The sequence below is a fragment of the Cygnus atratus genome, chromosome 2 (assembly GCF_013377495.2).
Source record: "Cygnus atratus isolate AKBS03 ecotype Queensland, Australia chromosome 2, CAtr_DNAZoo_HiC_assembly, whole genome shotgun sequence".
Lineage (NCBI taxonomy): Eukaryota > Metazoa > Chordata > Aves > Anseriformes > Anatidae > Cygnus > Cygnus atratus.
In genome coordinates this window covers 60,402,887-60,420,363 of record NC_066363.1, presented here as the reverse complement: position 1 = coordinate 60,420,363, position 17,477 = coordinate 60,402,887, and the positions used below count along the sequence as shown (strand labels likewise).

The 17,477-nt window shown below is 38.6% G+C and overlaps 1 protein-coding gene across 6 annotated transcripts; it reads left to right on the top strand.

The window, feature by feature from the left end:
* Positions 1-1,854: 1,854 nt before the first annotated feature.
* Positions 1,855-7,662, top strand: YAE1 (YAE1 maturation factor of ABCE1). Of its 6 annotated transcripts, none has more exons than XM_035552602.2 (4): positions 1,855-2,068; positions 3,465-3,785; positions 5,309-5,430; positions 5,873-7,662. In XM_035552602.2, the coding sequence occupies exons 2-4, from the start codon at positions 3,669-3,671 to the stop codon at positions 6,300-6,302; spliced, it is 669 nt and encodes a 222-aa protein (XP_035408495.1). In that variant the 5' UTR covers positions 1,855-2,068; positions 3,465-3,668; the 3' UTR covers positions 6,303-7,662. The 6 variants fall into 6 exon arrangements, with proteins under 6 accessions (XP_035408495.1, XP_035408496.1, XP_050564519.1 ...); XM_035552603.2 differs by having other exon boundaries at positions 1,874-2,082; XM_050708562.1 differs by having other exon boundaries at positions 1,884-2,124.
* The last annotated feature ends 9,815 nt before the right edge of the window (positions 7,663-17,477 follow it).

The window sequence follows — 17,477 nt, the reverse complement described above, 5'->3', positions numbered from 1 at the left end:
CCTCAGATTTTAGCCAGATAGGTCACAATAAACTACTTGTTTATTTTTAAAGCCATTTGGGGGTAACTCTTCTTATAGATTTATTCTGCAGAAACGCCAGAACTGTTTTGTACCCTGTGAAAGGCTCCTGTGTTTTGATCCTTCAGAATGTGACAGAACAAAATGTCACCATAATACACAGGCATTGCTTTATTTAGAACACACATACGTGTGAAAAACATCCCCACTCTGAGGCACTACACCTCACCCTCGAGCCCTGCTAGCAGCCCTGTCAAGGCCATCATCATACAATCAATTTGTCTGCAGCAAGTGTACTTCATAACCCAATAGTGCTGCTCTATGTACACAATATGAGTCATCAAATTATCTACCCACAACTTCTAAGAGAAAGAGGTGGGAATATGACCCTTCTTCATTGTTTCTCATAGTCATAAGGATTTATGTTAAACAGACATATGTGTGGAATGATCAACCATGGTAAACGTAAGGCATTTAAACTGAGATAGTTTGAATTTGGGAAACTCAGAGTGAGTCCAAGTCATGACTTGTGCATCTATTCTAGAAAAGCAAGTGGCTGAGGGGAAAGAAGGTGATACGTAAGGTGTAGAGCTGGTCCAGCTGCACAGGGAGGGAGCATTCATGTTTAGTAGTGCCATTATGACCAGTCATGAGGCTCATGAGTTTCTGTTGCTATAAGGCTCTTCTGTGATTGCATTTGTGCATTCAGGCTGTATTCAGCATTGTTGCCTGTTTAAAAAAATGTCAAAACAAACCTCTACCACATAGGACATGGAAGTGATAGAACTGGTCTAGGAAATCAGCAATTATGGCCATATATAATAACTACCAATGCACAGATATACAGGGTTCTGGCCATCCAGAGGCACCAGTGTTGCTTCACCCCCTGACACATCAGTTTCTAGACATATTTAGGCTCCTTGGCCACTCATACCTCAGCACGCAACCAGCAGCGAGTGTCTGAGAATGGCTGTGAGCAGGACAAGCTGTCACTGCACAACAAAAAGGACAAAGGGAATGAGTGCTGTGGCTGAGTCACAGCACGGGATCATTCATCTCTCAGTGCCTGCGGTGCTAGGATGGGCTCTGCTGTCACCCATGGCAGCGTCCCTTGCTCTGCCATGGTGAGTCTCACCAGCCTGGTGGGATGCCTGGCAGTCACTCACTCACACGTGAGTGTGGCAGCACAGCCAACTCAGCTAATGTCAGTCTCTCTAGATGGGGATCGTACGTGTACTCCCTCTCAGGAGCCTACAGAAGCACTCACTACATGGGGGCATTTACTTGAATAGGATTTGGTAATTTTTAAAGACACATGCTATTTGAATTGAAGGTTGATGTGCGGCATGCTTATTAAGATGAACCAACTTTAAGCATAAGCTCATATTCCAAATACAGCATGTACCAAGAAAAACACAAACTAATTGCTGTACTTATGTCAAAATGATGTTGCTGTTTGCTCTAATAGAAGCAAACAATGAAACACTTGACTTCTGCTAGCACCCTTGTTATTAAAAAGGATTTATTACTGTGACGTCTAAATCTTGTGGCTGTCAAGGGCAGTTTGAGGGCATGCCTGACGTGCAAGGCCCTTGAGGTTTCAAAAACCGAGGTGGATTTTTTTTTTTCAATTCCACAATTTATGACTGACAATAGTCCTAAATCCCCACTCTCGGGGGAACATGCTCCCTCCGGGTTAGCCCCGACACGTCCCTCACTCCAGAGGGATGGAGAAGAAAGGGTCACATTAAGCATCCCATTCACACCCCTTTCCCCGCTACTGCCCAGCCCCCTCGGCATGGCAGGAGAGCCCGGCCTCCCCGTCCCGCCTCCCTCAGGAAGGAGGCTGTAGGGCCGCGCCCGCACTCAAGATGGCTGCCGGCTTCCCATGTGTGGGACGGGCTCTGAAGCCGGGCACCAGAAGGTTAAGATGGCGGCTCTCTACCGGCGGCCTCCGCGGGGCCTGCCCTCGGCCAACATGGCTGCCGCCCCCTATTGCTTCCGTCGGCAGTGAAGCCAGCTCGCCCTTAGTTAAAATGGCGGCGCCCTGGTGAGGGAGCTGTGGTGAGGGGTCAGGGCGCGGGGCTGGCAGGGCGGCGGGGCCGGGTGAGAGCCGGGGACCGGTGAGCAGCCGGGGATGGCTAGGGGAGGCCGAAAGCTTCTTGCAGCGCGGTCACCGCGGCCCGGGCCGAGTGGGGTGGGCCGCGGCCCTTGCGAAGAAGGCGGCGAGGAAGGGTGCAGCGGCCGGGCGGCGGGCCGGGGGTTAGTGTCCGCAACGAGAGCGGTCTGCAGTGGTGGGCTGGTGCCGTGCCGAGGCAACGCCTTGCGAGTCTTGGCGTGGAGAGGGCTTGGGAGCTCACCATGCGCCTGCCGCAGGGGAAGTCTGAGGGTTTTCAGGAGTCAGGTGTATAGCTCCGTCTGTTCAACTCATTTTTGATACACTCAACAGTTTCTTCCCTTTTCCACACATACAGAAATGCTCAATTGCTGTACTTTGTTGTTCCTTCTACGCCCTGAGTTCAGGGGCTATTTGTGATACCGAATTTTAAGAATTCACCCTGGAGCTAACAGGCTGTCACTTAATAGAGATGGCTTAACTAAATATGAATCTGGTGGCAAGTGTTCTACCATGCCAGAATATATTTCTTAAGCCTGAAACACTGTTGTAAAGTTGTAATAATTTGGATGTTTTCACTGTTCCATGATTGGACACTGAAAGGGATAAGCGATGAAGCAGTTCACCTTAGTGATCTGTGTGAACTGTAAGAAAAGCTGAAATTCTTGTACCTGTCGTTTAACTGCTTAATCTCTCCTTAAAGATTGAGTGTAATAATAATAGAAATTGTGAAAGCTTTGCTGAAGATAAAAGTGGTGTATAATGATCCCAAAAGTGAGAGTTCTTGTCAGTTCCCTGTACTGATTTTAACAAGTAATTGCAAGAAACAGCATTCTGTGGGTTGTAAGAATTTCTACCAATTTAATTAATTAGTTATGAATGGCCTCTTAAATTTTTCTCAGTGCAAAAAATGAAATAATCTCATAATTCTTAAATAAAAATATTATTATGAGTAAAGAATTAGCAAGTTCTGTTGTAAAGGGAAGAAGACAGAATTGGATTATGTTAAGCATTTGGCATAACCAGGAAACTGAAAATCAAAGGTGAAAGTCCTTGTAAGTTATCAAGGTCAGAATACGGCGGGCAATTAGATATGTGTAAAACTTAAAGCACTTTGTGGAAGCTGTATGGGATTATTTGTTGGCTGCTATCAGAATCAAGTTATAAATTGTTCCTGCCTGCTGTTCAGGTACTAGCAACATTTAGATATGTTAATTTGATATGTGTGTTACTGCCAGAAGAAGAAGGAAAGAAATTACTGTCTTAAATTGTCTTTGTAAATCAAGTAAGTTGCTTTACCAGTGATAATTTGTCTGTCTTCTTTTGACAGATGTGTCCCAATGGTAAATGATACTCACTTTCCATGTGGAAACAAGTGTACAGGTTGAATAATCAGCTCCTGAAATGGCTTCTCTTCAGACCTCACATTTTTTTTGCCTATACTTCCAAAATGATGCTTAGCCAGAGGGACTTCTGAGAGTTTCTCAGTGTTTGCTTTACCACACAAACAGAGGTTAGAGTCATTGCTGCTGCAATGTCCTGGGTACAAGTTGCAGTCAACCAATCCAATGAAGATATATTTGATGAAGATGCAGACGAGATGTGTGTAGTACAGAAAGAATGGAACAGCACCATGAAAAAAAGATTGAAGGTATTTGTATAACCATGATGTTTATAGTTGTCTTAAGCATTTTAGATTTACTGATACATACCTTGCTATATATGTGGCTGACTTAAATGGAAAACTAAGAATGGCTGCATAAAAGTTACTGTGGCATGGTTTCTTCTGAATGTCAAGATGATTGAGCAGGGAGTTACTATTCTAGTATCCTGTCAGAACAAACTAGCATTTTACCTACAAGACGTTGCATCCCTCTGCACAACCATGCACATTTCTGAAAGGCAGCAGTAAACTGATGTGCACTATTTGTTTCATACTTGTAGGTATGCCACTAGTAAATGTGGGACAATGTAGTTAAACAATGCTAACAAAGAATGCAAGGTGTTGGTTTTTAAGTAGAGTTCTTAAGTACAGTAGAGAGATTTAAGACGTGATTCCTTGTGGAACCACTGTTGCTCATTGCAGTCTGTGTGGTTCTTTGGCTTATTTTTTCTCTTAGTGAAAAATATATTTTATGAAAGGAGAGAGTAAAACAAGTACACAAACCTGGGTTTCTTTGACAGATATGTTATTATTCACAGTGGGACCAGTAGGGTTCATCTGTGTGTGGGTGAATAACATTTGGCTGAAGAACATGAATAGAACCTGTTGTGTGCGCCATTGGTAAGGGGCGTTTACAAGACAACTCTTACATTATTCTCCAAGGAAAAGTTTCCTAAATTAGAGGCCCTTATAAGACTGGTTTTCTTTTGTTCTTACAGAAATTCCTCTGGAAATTTTCTGAGTAGGTACTACAAAAATCATAAAATTTCTTGAGGTCAGAGCTGTATGTTGGACAAAATAAAGCAATATTCCTATTCCTGGCTGTTTTCTTAGCAAGTCTACCATGATTCTCTCATGATCAAATAGAAGTTTGCAGTCTTACAAGTTTAAAAGAGTTAATAGTTATTCTACATTGTGTACTAACATGATTAGAGGATAAATAAATTAATTTGCATCATAATCATTAGTTGTTTCTTGCAGAAAGCAGTCACAATATTATGTATATTTGTATATGACTCACCAATCACCATCTTTTTTCCTGTGTAAATCTTGAATTGTTTGAAGGCTCCATAATTAGTTTTGTAACAGATAGGTAGATTATGGGTAGGTGAGTACCTCTGCTAATGGGGAGGTTTTGCAGCCTATGTATTTTTAGATGTCTAGAAATCTGTATGAACTCTCCAATGAGTTTTTCATAAGGGTCATCACAAAAGCAAGAGTGCTTTCCTGCAGATTTGTCTTATTTTTGATGTTTCCAAAAAATGCTCTCTATTTTCTGACCTAGCTGGGATCCTTTGGGAAAAGGACTGGATCTTAACAGATCGGTAAATGATAACGCACTGTGTGTTTAGGTTTGGCAGTGGGGGTATATCTGGGAGGGATGTTCAAGTCACAAAGCTGTAATTTAAGAGACTGACTGAGTACTTGTTTAAGCTTTTCTGTTCGTATGAAATGTTCATAGGTCCAGTTATGCGCAGTCTGAAAAACCTGTTTTACCACTTCTATTATAGGAGGGCTTTAGGGATGGTGTTGAGGCTGGGAAAGAACTTGCGCTCCAAGAAGGCTTCAATCAAGGTTACAGAGAAGGTGCTGAGCTGATGGTTACATGTGGCCAGTTCAGAGGAACCCTGAAGTAAGTTATGAACCTTTCAAGATTGTGTGCGTGTGATATGTGTGTGTGCAGTTGTGCTTTCTTTGTTTTGATTTAATTTTAAAATTGCATTGTAAGTCTGTCCAAAGTGAGCAACCAGAGAAGTCTCAGCTCAGGTCTTAAATACAGGCAATTAACTACAAGGGTGTGGAAAAATCCTCCTTCAGTTGCTTTTTGAAAACTCAGTTTACATCTTAAAGCTTAATATTCAGTTCAACTGTGTGAATTTCCCAGAAAATGCAAATGAAACATACATAAGCTTTTATATAGCAATGTGCTATATAAATATATAGTATTCAATATAACATATATAACATTCAATATAATATTGACTTAATATTAATTCACATTATATAATACAGTATTCAGTAACTGGAGATCTATGTGACTATTTGTAATGACTTTTTTTTTCTTCACTTTTCAGTGCTCTCTCATCCTGGTGTCACCTTAATGGACATAATTCTGCTTTAAGTAAGATAAAAAATCTTCTAGATGTGGTTGGAAAGCATGAAGATGATCTACTTAAGTGTCTGAATTCTATCCAACAACAGCCACATGTTGGAGACATTTTAAACGCTGTTCAGGACATGGACCTGAGTCATGCAGCTCCAGCTGGGACAAAGTATGATGAAGTTAACACCAAAAAACATGAACACGTTGGCAGCTCTGCTGAAAACTATTGTAGAAATATTGGTGAGGATGGTTCCTTGCAGTCTGAGTGCAACAAGGCAAAACTCTGTACAGATCCTGAAAGGTCAAACCTTGCTTGGGTTAAAAAGCAAACTGTTTCTCTAGTAGAGCAGCTGGGTTTGTCGCTGGACATACTCCATCATGTCCACCAACTGGAGCTTTAGTTTTTCTGTTTCATGGTATTTAAAATTATCTCAGCTGGATTGGATTCCCAATTTGAGGATCAGTTCACTTTAGGGAAGTCTGATTCCGATACTTCCCAACGGAGGTTATTTTTGTAAATCTTACCTTGCTTCAGCTCGTGGCCAAAAAACCTTGGTTTTCTTCCTAAATATAACTTTCACAGAAAGGGAGATAATCTTAAAAGCTCTCCAAAGATTTACTAAACATGTCTCTATTCTGTGACAGAATGTGTCATTTCACCCTTACTTTCTCTATTGGTATCCTTTTGGAAATGGAGCAGGTCCCTTAGAAGCCTCCTCAAATATACAAAAAAAAAAAGCCCAGTGCTATCGACAAGTTGTTATTGCAGAATAAGCTGCTGTTGATGACATTCTAACTGTGCAAAATAGAACAGGATCTGCTGATTTCCAAAGTACTGTAACTCTCCTGATTACTATATTTAAAAAAAAAAAAGAATTTTTCACCTTTTGTCAAATTCTTACTCTTGCCTTTTGTAACCCCTATGGAGTGCTCTTTCACAGTTAAAATGATTTTTTTCCTCTTCATACAGTTCTATTTATTTCAGTTTTGGTGGAAGCACACCCCTCTTCTCAAATGCTGAACTACTGACAATACCATTGTTTTGCTGTTCTAACAGCATACTATCTGCTATTACCCTGTTAAAACCCATCTATATATTCCTAGTCTAATGAATTTTCTTGTGTTATTTTGGTATTTATTTTGCAAGTCCTTCAACTCTCTTCCCTTCGTTCCCACAGTTTTCCCCAAACTCTTAAAGGAAGACAGGCTTATTCACCTTCTCTTAGAAGCATGGTCAGCCACAGATGCATCTGACAACTTTGTATTTCTGTGCCAACCTTTTGTATTAGACTCCTTTTCCTGTTGCTTGCCTAAACTATAGCTGCAAATTCCTTTGGTTAGGAAGTCTTGTCTTTGTGAATAGCTGTCTCTGTTTCAGAGTAATTAAACTGATTTACATTAAGTCAGAAGTTCAGTTGTTTTATGTTGCTTTTAACTTTCTTCAGTGTCTGAGACAAACCTAAATTTTGAACAACTGACTTAACTATAACTAAAGAAAGATATAAAACTGTTTTGTGATTATTTTATTTTTACTGTGAAGCTATAAAAAGCCAAGGCACAAATTACGTGATTTTTTTTCAGAGAATGAGTTTATAACTTTCTTATTAAAGACTATTGTCCTGCCCTGGAGTTAAGCTGTAAGTTTGGTTGCTATTCCATACCACTTCTGCATTAGGAGAAAATGGAACTGTGCAATTAAGAGTCTCACGTTGAACTTGTTACTGAAATAGTGGAATTGAATAAAGCTGTTTGCATGTATTACATATGTACAGAATTGTATATATTTTTCTCCATTTATTTAACATAATGCTGACATTGATAAACATTTTCTACAGGACATATGTTATGTTATAGCCTGCATCATATAAATCAAACTGAAATTTCTTCTATACAACAGTAAGATATGATGCAATCAAAAATAAAGGTTACTAGAGAAGTGTTAAACGTTCCAAATTTGGAAGTTTAAAAGTGTAAATTCAAAACTATTACTTCTCTGTAGTTAGTAGTGTATAAACAGGAAACTCCATTCAGAAATCGCTAGGTAGACAATGACCTTGCCAAGTTCTCTCCAACTACTTCTGCAAAAGCAATCTACGCCTGAGAAAGTATTTCTTTCTTGTTTGATTATTAAACAATAGGTTATGTGTTTCACATATCGTTCATAACAGCTTCTGTACTAGCTGTGGAAGTACTTTCGTCCACTCTGCATGAAGTTTCCATGCTGACTGTGGGGTTACTTTTTTCTGTGTTATCACCCAAAGTTTCCGATTTGGCTGTGGAGAGATTTTCTTTTGGGCTGTCCGGAACACTTTGCTTATCTGTTACTACCAGATCTTGATGACCAGCCATAGAAGGACTTTCTTCAAGACTATTTAAATCAGTAATTTGCTCACATGCTGGTTCAGGTTTTTGTTTTGTGTCTACTTGCATGTCTTGTGTTTCACTGTCGGCTTCCACCTTGGCAGCATTCCTGAAAATAGCTCTCATGACAACTGGGACTGACATGCATCTAAAAGAGGAAATGAAACATTAGTCACTACTACAGACTTAACCCATTCTTCAAATTAGTACTTCTTTTTTTAAACTGTGGCTGACACCTATATGATATCCTTCATGACAAACAGCATCCCTCCCTCCTTGCTTTTTGTCTCTATAACCTAATAGGATTATATTGTAACTACAATACTACCTACATATGTTATACTGGAAACGTACTTTGATGTAACAAATTCAAGCGCTGAATCTTTCAGCTTACCAGTGCAAAGACATTTTGACAGAAAGAGTAAGAAGTGTTTGGAAAAAAAGTTGTAATGAAAAATCTCATAATGTTGAAATATACTCATTTTCACTGAGATTTAATTGTAACTTTCATGTTTTGGATGAGATGGGTACAGAGCCTTTCTTCTCTAAACTGGTATCTACACTAGAGGGTGTTTATTTTGTGTGTTTTTTTTTCTCCCCTATTCTACCAGGGGAAGTATGTGGTTCTAGGAATAGCATCTAGTGTCTTGTGACTCAGGACAAGGCATGTTAATTAACTAAAAGGATTTGAAATCCAACATGCATTGATTTTGCTGTCAAATACTTGTGTACTAACCTATGCAAAATGAATTTGTGCTCAGTCCTTTCTCTAGCATATGCTACAGCAGCTGGCCTTTCTTGGAATTTTGGTTTCAGGAAACGTGCCAGAGATGGTGTTGTAGACATACATTTTTAAAGAGAAGCACTGGCTGATGTTAGGTAGATGTAGAAAGAGTCCTTTTCATGCTATTCTATTTGTTGTACTACACACAAATTCTACCGGAAAGAAACATCAATGATGAAAAGCATTTGTTTTTGAAAGAATTACTTATGACACTAAACTCATTATTATAACCTTTTACTAAAGTGAATTTGTCTGGTCAGCTGAGTCTATGGCATTGTAAGTGCACATGGCATTTCCACTGAATGGACATAACATTTATTCTAACTGCTGCGAAATGAAACTACTTACCGCTTCACAGCTCTGGATATAAAGCCATCACTAGAATTCAGAGTTGGATCTCGAGGATTTAAATGAAGGCTACATTGGACTTCTCTGGAGGTTACAACATCAATTATCACTAAGCAAGAATAGAATATAAGTATTTCAAAATAAACATTTTTATAAAAAATGAACACTTTCCTTTGATTCTGATACTTCAAGAAAGGTAAGACTGGCCAGTGGGTAGGGGGCTTGCAGCAATGCTCTTGCACAAGGCTCGTTTTTTCCTAATATGCTAACAATCAGTAATGGAAGTTGATTATTTTTTTTTAATTAACTGCAGGCCAAGACAGATACTGGACTTAAGTATTTGCATTTACTTTGTTTTGTTCTAAGTACAGAGCCTTTTTAGTAAGCAATTTATACAAAAGTGCTACTTCATGTTTTTCATGGGGTTGCGCACCATTAAGCGTAGCCCTTAGAATGTATTTGTAACTGAGAAGCATAGTGCAAGAGCCTCTATAAAACCAGCCTTCTTGTCAGCCTAATAAAAAGGCCAATAACAATTATTTCACACATACCACAGGCTAAATTCTCTTTCATAGGATGAAGGAAGAAGACAGAAAAGCTGGTGTTCTTGTGTGGTGCCACTTCAAAATAAAGCAGTTCTGAATCATCTAAAAATAAAATTACTAATTAGAGGTATCCCCCCAATGAGCCTGGGCTCTTTTTGGCTGAATCACATGCCAGAATTTTAAAAATAGTGATACAATAGAATCTAATCATTCATTACTTTAGCAACATAATTCACCCTTCTAGAAGTGTCAGGCCTAGCAGAAGTTTGTGGGTTTTTTTTTTAATATTCAACAGAGTATAACACTAGAATTAAGGATTTTTGATCATTTAAAATACTCTGCAAATAAGACAGCTTTGGCAAGGGAGCAGTAAATCTATTAACACCCAGTTTAGAGCTAGTTTCTCTCTCATATTCTGTCATTACTTCCAACCACACAATTTACCTCCATTTATATGCTTCTCAGAGACACAGCTGCTAATAAGACTGTTGTATGCCGTTTGATGTCGAAGAATTTCTATTACGTCAGGCACGCACTTTGGATGGGTAAATGGGATTTTACTGACCAAGGCTCCTGCTAAATCTGATTTTGCTGAGCCCGTGTTTATGAAGTAACAGTGCTTTGGGCAATCTGGAAGAGACTGAAGAACAAATATGGTGATATTTGAAGCACTGGAAACAAGAAAATAACAAGAAAGAATTAAGGCCCAATGTTACCAGGTGATTGCACAATCTGACAGCAAAAAGAATTTGGGAAGGCACACTTCTAGCAAGCCCATCACCTGTCTCTATATTTCGATAGAAGTATAATCTATAGATAGAAGCTAAATGAGATCCATTTCACTCGCAAATGCATCCAGATTAGGGAAATATACCTTGAGCTACAAGCCAAGTACTCAGGAATTCAAGTCCAATTCTTCCAACAACTCTTAAGAGACCTGTAGACTGTAGAAATGTTAACAACTAAGATATTTTCTCACAGGAGAATGCCATAGTAATGCTATTTGATTGTTGTACAAATAGGATAGCAGTTTTGCTCTTCAGGGCATCATCTGTTGGTCCTTCCTCCAGCACTGCTGCTGTCTTTAGAGAAGCATATTTGGCTAGAATATCTCCAGATGATTCAGTTGAAGAGGAGAAGTAGAGGACATAGTAAGAAAAATCTGCCACCTGTTTGTGTTGACAGTGATTTTATGATAAAATTGGAAGTGCAATATTCTGTTATTTACTTCAGGATACCAAATGGGAGCTATCACCTTAAGAACAGGTCAGGGCAGTTAATTAGCCAGGTCTATATTAAGAAAAGCTAGAGAAGAGAATAGAAGAGCTTTTCCCTGTGTGTCTACAGAACAGAAGGATTTTCTCTGTTTCTTTCAAGGTTAGACTTCTATTTAGTAACTTATTTCTAGAAATAAAATCTTTAACTCAGAGAAAAAAATCTCTCATCAAGTATTAGTATTTTACAGAACTGTTGAAGTTACAGAGCTTTTCATGTTTCACTAATAGAAATAAAAACATCTTCCTATCTTACAGGTTATAGAAGAGAACTTTACTACTTTATTTTAGCATGGTGTAAGCTCACTACTACCTTCAGTATCACCCCAAAGCACAAAAACTATATAGGCAATAAGCTTAATGATGCTGCTAATAGAAGAGAAAGAGGTGTCCTTCCATTGCCATTAATTGTGTTTACTGTCTATATAGATACATATCTCTTTGAAGCTTGTCTTGTACATGAAAACTCTTAAAAGAGAAGCCATCTACAATTAAACAAACATGGCTCCAAGTAATAATTGACATCACAATTGTATTGCTTTACACTTTTCTTCCTGCTACTTCTACTAAAAGAAATCGATATTCTTGGTGTTATTCAGTCAAGAAGCCTGTTTTTGTTAAAGCAGTGATAGACATGTGGTGTGATAAATATCTTCAAAAGTCTAAGTAAGGACCATCTTAGGATTTGCTTCTCACACTAGCAAGTTTCCTTCTTTTTAAGGATAAAAGTTTTGAACAATATATAGAAGAGTAAATATCCTGAGTTATACATAGATAAATTAGTATGACTTCAGCAGCTATGAATACAGTGTCTCGTTAATGAATATGAGAAGTTCATTTACTTTAAAGAATTTAATATTATTTCCTAAATAATTGAACTATTTCCTAAACAGTATTTAAATGCCACTGGTATTCTGGGAAGGATTCTGCATTGTTTGCTAATAGAAAAATATGTTTCAGGATATTCATTGAAGAAGGGTAGCGTCTTTCAAATAGTCTACTCACCACAAAGAAACGGGATTTGTGTGTAAACAAATCTTCACTGCATTTTTTCTTAAGGGTAGACTGAACAATCAGCTCATATAGAGGAGCTAGTTTCAAGCCAGTAATCTGAATTCCTGAAAACAGATGACTTTTATTAGCTTTTAGATTATGTCTGGGCATGAAAGCTAGTATTTAAAAACAAAAGTTTTGAAAATGCACAGACATAAGTAAGATGAAAACATTAACCTCCCATCTTATTTCCTCTTTTGCTGATGGTAATCAGCAACTATGAGACATTTTAGAAAGTGCTAACAAGTTTGCCTCAGCTGCTAAAATGTTACACGTGGGTTGATAGAAGACTTCCTAAGTCATCATCCAGTTCTTACTCTTTATTTCCATACGCTAATGTAGTAAGCAAGCAGTGAGCAGTCACAGAAGCACTTAGTCTTAAAAATAATTGTAACATGCCTGTGAGTCTCTGTATCTCTTCAATGCTGGATGAGGACATAGGAATAGGCTGGTGAAACTTCAACAGAAAATAAGCAGACAAATCCATGCTGAGTTCATCAGTCAGTGGCAAAAAAGCAGGGTTGCTGGAGGGGGAAAAAAAAAAGAAAGGTTGTCACAGAAATTGATATAACAAGGACTCAGTGCAAGGCCACAGTCAGGTCTCTAGTGGTTTACTATGATCCATACTTTTTCTGCTTCGAGAAAAGTTTGACTTTTAAAGTGCAAGTACAGCCCTTGTGTTTTAAAGCAAGCTTAATGTGAAGACTGGCAGAAAGGTAGAGTGAGCCGTGGGAAACTGAGGAACAGTGCACAGGAATGTTTGCTCTAAATCAGTCTAAGGTGATTTATTTTGGAGAATTACTTCAGACTTTTCCTCCAGGCTCGTACTGAAGCAGTGAGAGATGAGGTGTCAGTATCCGTGATGGGATGACAAACTATATGGTTTAGGTATAATATCCCTCGATACATGCTTCATTTATTCTGAAACTGTGTGGGAGTTGCTTGTTGAATACTAGGAGGTTAAGTAATATTACCCCAATAGCTCCTTCTGGCTTCGAATCTATGAACAAATCCATAACTCTATGTAGCTGACACAGTTAAATATGAACACAATTTTTAAGTCCACTTGGGAAAACAGTAAAAGCCACAGGTATAGCTATGGTATAGCTATGGGAGATAATGCTATCAATAAAACAGAGCTTCCTGGGCTTAACAGCGAGTTGTGTATCCATTCTATTAGCAGAGACTAAATGTAAGTTACGCTGGGGTTAGTACCAACAATTTGTAAATCCTGGGGTTAGTACCAACAATTTGTAAATCCATTTCCATATTCAGAAGTATCCAGAACCTCACCTGTCTTCTCCAGGTTGAGAATCTAGTAGTGGAGAAAGAGGAAGTTTGTGGAGCATATCTGTGCCTTCAACAGTTACATCTATTTTTGCTCCACATACCTGGGAACCTGGGGGAGAAAGGCAACTGCATTATTTTCCCCATGGTGCTGTAGATTAACCCTATGTGTATGAAACACACGTTGGTAAGTTCATGTAAAGATCAGGTCCAACCAACTGGCACAATACCTGGGCAGCAAGGAGAAGCTTGCACAGACCACACCTAAATGGCCAAAGTTGCCCAGTGGTGGTCGCAGCAATACCTGGGGCATGTCATGGAACAGATCAACTAACCAGCACTGGTTTTTTTTTGTTTGTTTTTTTTTTTTTGCTGGCTAGGTGGTTATTTTGTTTGATACTGCTCTTACTTCAGTCTGTGTCAACAGGAAAGCAGTTTGCTGATGGATGTTATAACTGTCCTGAAGTGCTACAAATAAGTCATTCTACTAAGCTAAAATTTGAAATCAAACTTGTTCCACTTCACAAGAAATGACAGCAAAACAAACAAAAACAACATTCTAGTTCTGCAAGGAAACTCTAATATAAAGCATGGTTTTACTAAAATTTCTGACTTATTTCTGAGTTTTATTAATGACCTTTGCTTAATCAAACAGGTAGTGCTGAAAAAGTTGTTACATTATTTAGTTATTTCTGGTTTTCTAGCTTTACCAGGATTGAGCTCTGCTTCCAGAATTTGATATGGAGAAATGTAAAATTCAATGTTCATAGGAGTTCCTGAAGAGTTAAAAAAAAAAAAAAAAAAAAAGTTACTACACACATCAGTAGAGGAAATCTGTTGGGTATCTTGATGCAAAGAGAAAAAAAGAAAAATGCAGGATGGGCAGAAGGGGATGCCTTATAACAGTGTATCTCTAACTATAGCATATGTTCAAATCACAGCATTTTACAGCTAAACCCTCAGCATATGAAGTCATCAGACATCTTTCAAAAGATTAGATTGTTTCTCTCTTGCACAATAACCTATTGTTCAGTCTTAAAAAAAAAATATTAGCTGAACTGCTAGCTTTCAGCAACAAGTCTGAAATACAAGGGGAAGCCATAATACTTGCATAAGGGACCTTCACATCAAGCTGTGCAACGGCATAGTAATAGCATGTATTAGAAGTACCTTTATGAACTATAATACATCAATAATCAAAGCTCACTATTGGTGGGACAGATGAGACAAAAAAAAAAAAGAAAACTTATCAGCTGAATGTATTTGACTTTTAGGCAACATCAGGGCTGCCACCACTGCCATCTCATGGTTACTCCCAAAATGTGGTTTCCCACATAACCTCAGAATATCGCTGGCTTTGTTTTTAGGTTTCCGCAACTCGGCGTTGCAGTAACTGATGAACCACCTGGCTGCTTTGTATTTTCTCCTTGTGTATGTCTGTACAGTATCAGAGAATACAAACTCAGCAAATCCATACAACGCACATTTATAATAGAAGATATTTTCTATAGCCAAAGATCAATACAGTGTTTTTTTTTAATTATAATTTTTTTGAAGAAAAAAAAAAAAGTCACCTCCAGTTCTTGGCACCAGGTGTCCTACTTTTCCATGAAGTACTTCAGTAACTCTGTTTACATCCTGTGTTCTAGTGCAAAACACATCTTGATTAATGTTTCCTGAGTTGCAGTGCTAGCTAGGTTAATGTAAAGGATAATTTACACCCTTAATCAAAGGGAGATGGTGCTTTCTTGGAAGTAGATCATGTCTCCATTTGTTATGACAGCTTCCAAAACACTATCGTTCCACTCATGCATTAATCCTAGAACTTGGGTTTCCAGCTTTAACCCTGCATCTCAGCTATTTCCAGTTGAAATTTGTTGTGCTGTTTACCCGAAGTGAAGGGTTACAGAAATATTGAAAAGGCTGAGCAAAGAGAGGAAATAACCTGGATAAACTAACTCAAATGGAGCCAATCTCTAGCCTCAAATATGATTGTACTGCTGAATACATATAGACATACAATTATATATAGGTGTGTATTAAAGCTCAGCATACAACTGATGTTGTAGAAGGGACAAATAATCTATTTAACTCATAATATTTACTGAGATATGCATGATTAGCAAGGACAGTGCATTTGTTCATGGAGTTAGTATGCTTCATATGGGAGCACCGTACAAAAAACAGGCCAAGAATATGTTTCGAGTTGCAGAAGGCCATGCTTGTTGAGGGTATTTTGTAGGCAACATACCAGAAAAAAATATATATATACATATCAAAGAAAGCACTACCTTCAACTCTACTTTTCTGAACAGAATGAAAATCACTGTAGAATTACCAGCAGTTTTAAAAGAAATCTGTGCCCATTTATCTATAACCCTGCTCCTAGAAAGGAGAAATGAGAAAAGAAAGAATATATGTAAAGTTACCACACCCCCTAGTCCTGATTTAAAACTTGATTAGAAAATGAGATATCCAAAGAGCAGGACCCCTAAAGATATATTTTACTTCTGCCAAAGGGTGATTTAAAATGACTCCTAACTTGATGATGCACCGTGTGCTCCCAGTGGGTGGTCGCATGCATACACACCCAAGCTGGGCGACCAACCAGTTTCACCACAAACCTCTTAGATAAAGCACAGGAGCTCAGCAGATTATCTTGTTTGGCATGCCTGGAGCTGGCAAACTGCAGAAAGGCTTCCAGCTTTCCAGTGGAAGAAAACTCATTAGCCTTCCACATCCTGCTCTATAATTAGATCAGCTGCCTTGTTTTTTTTAGTGAAGTGAAGGGGTGGAGGTAGAGGAGAAGGGGGGAAGAAACAGTCTTTGAGTTACCTGTCTAGAAGAGACATTGAATAAAGATCCTTTTCAAGGGACTGCAATGCAAGGTATCCCTTAGCCTTCATTTCACTGGGAGAAAGAGAAGTTAAATTATTGTTTTTTTCACTAAACAAAAGCTAGACTATGGATTTTTAAGTTTTTCAAGTAAAAACTAGTTGCAACCTGTTTCCTCGAATTTGATACAGATTTGACAGGTTTTCTAGAATCTTTTCAACGGCATCATAGTTCTTCATCCTACCAATAAAAAACAATTACTACCATGCTACTTAATGAGGTGAATAATACGTCTTTTATATTTAACTTGTTAGAAAAAGCACTATTTCAAACAGAGTGACATAGGCCCCCTCCTTATCAGATCTGGCATGTAGCAGTACTGCTTTTAAGTTTTCTTACAAGATACCAGGAAATGTGAATCCTTGGTTCTGATGCAAAAAGCAATGTAATTATAGCTGACACTGGTTTAATATGCATTACTGAAAGCAATAAATGTGCACAATATACAAATTTGACAGCTTGATATGTAGCTCATCAGCTGCAAGCACTGTCCCTGATGTTCCAATAAAGCTAGTCATCTAGTTACACTTCCCTAATAGTATGCACTCATACATTGTTCTTTTCATCAAAATATCAATGGCTGTATTAATACTGCTCTTCACAGCACCCTGTGAGAGAGGAAGATCTTAAATACGATTGACAGATAAATCAAGGGAAAAAAAAGAGACACCTACCCCACACCCCCCCCCCCAAAAAAAAAAAGAAAAAAGAGAAAAAAAAAAAAAGAGAGATGCATAGGTTTGTTAAGGAGCAGTTCAAACTGCTCAGATACCAGAATTCCTGCAGGTTCTGCCTAGCTGGTTAGATACTGCTGTGACAGCATGGGCTTACCCCCCACGTGTTTACTCATCCACTTAAATGGATTCTACGTGCCCTGCTGAGCTCCCCGGTGCTGCAGTCACACAGAGCTCTGTTCTCAAGTCATGCTTTCAGTACAGGTATGGCTGCAGTGCGGGTCAGCAGACAGACAAAATAAACCTGCCTGGACTTTCACATTGGGACAAATTCCGTCCACACATAAACCTAAGC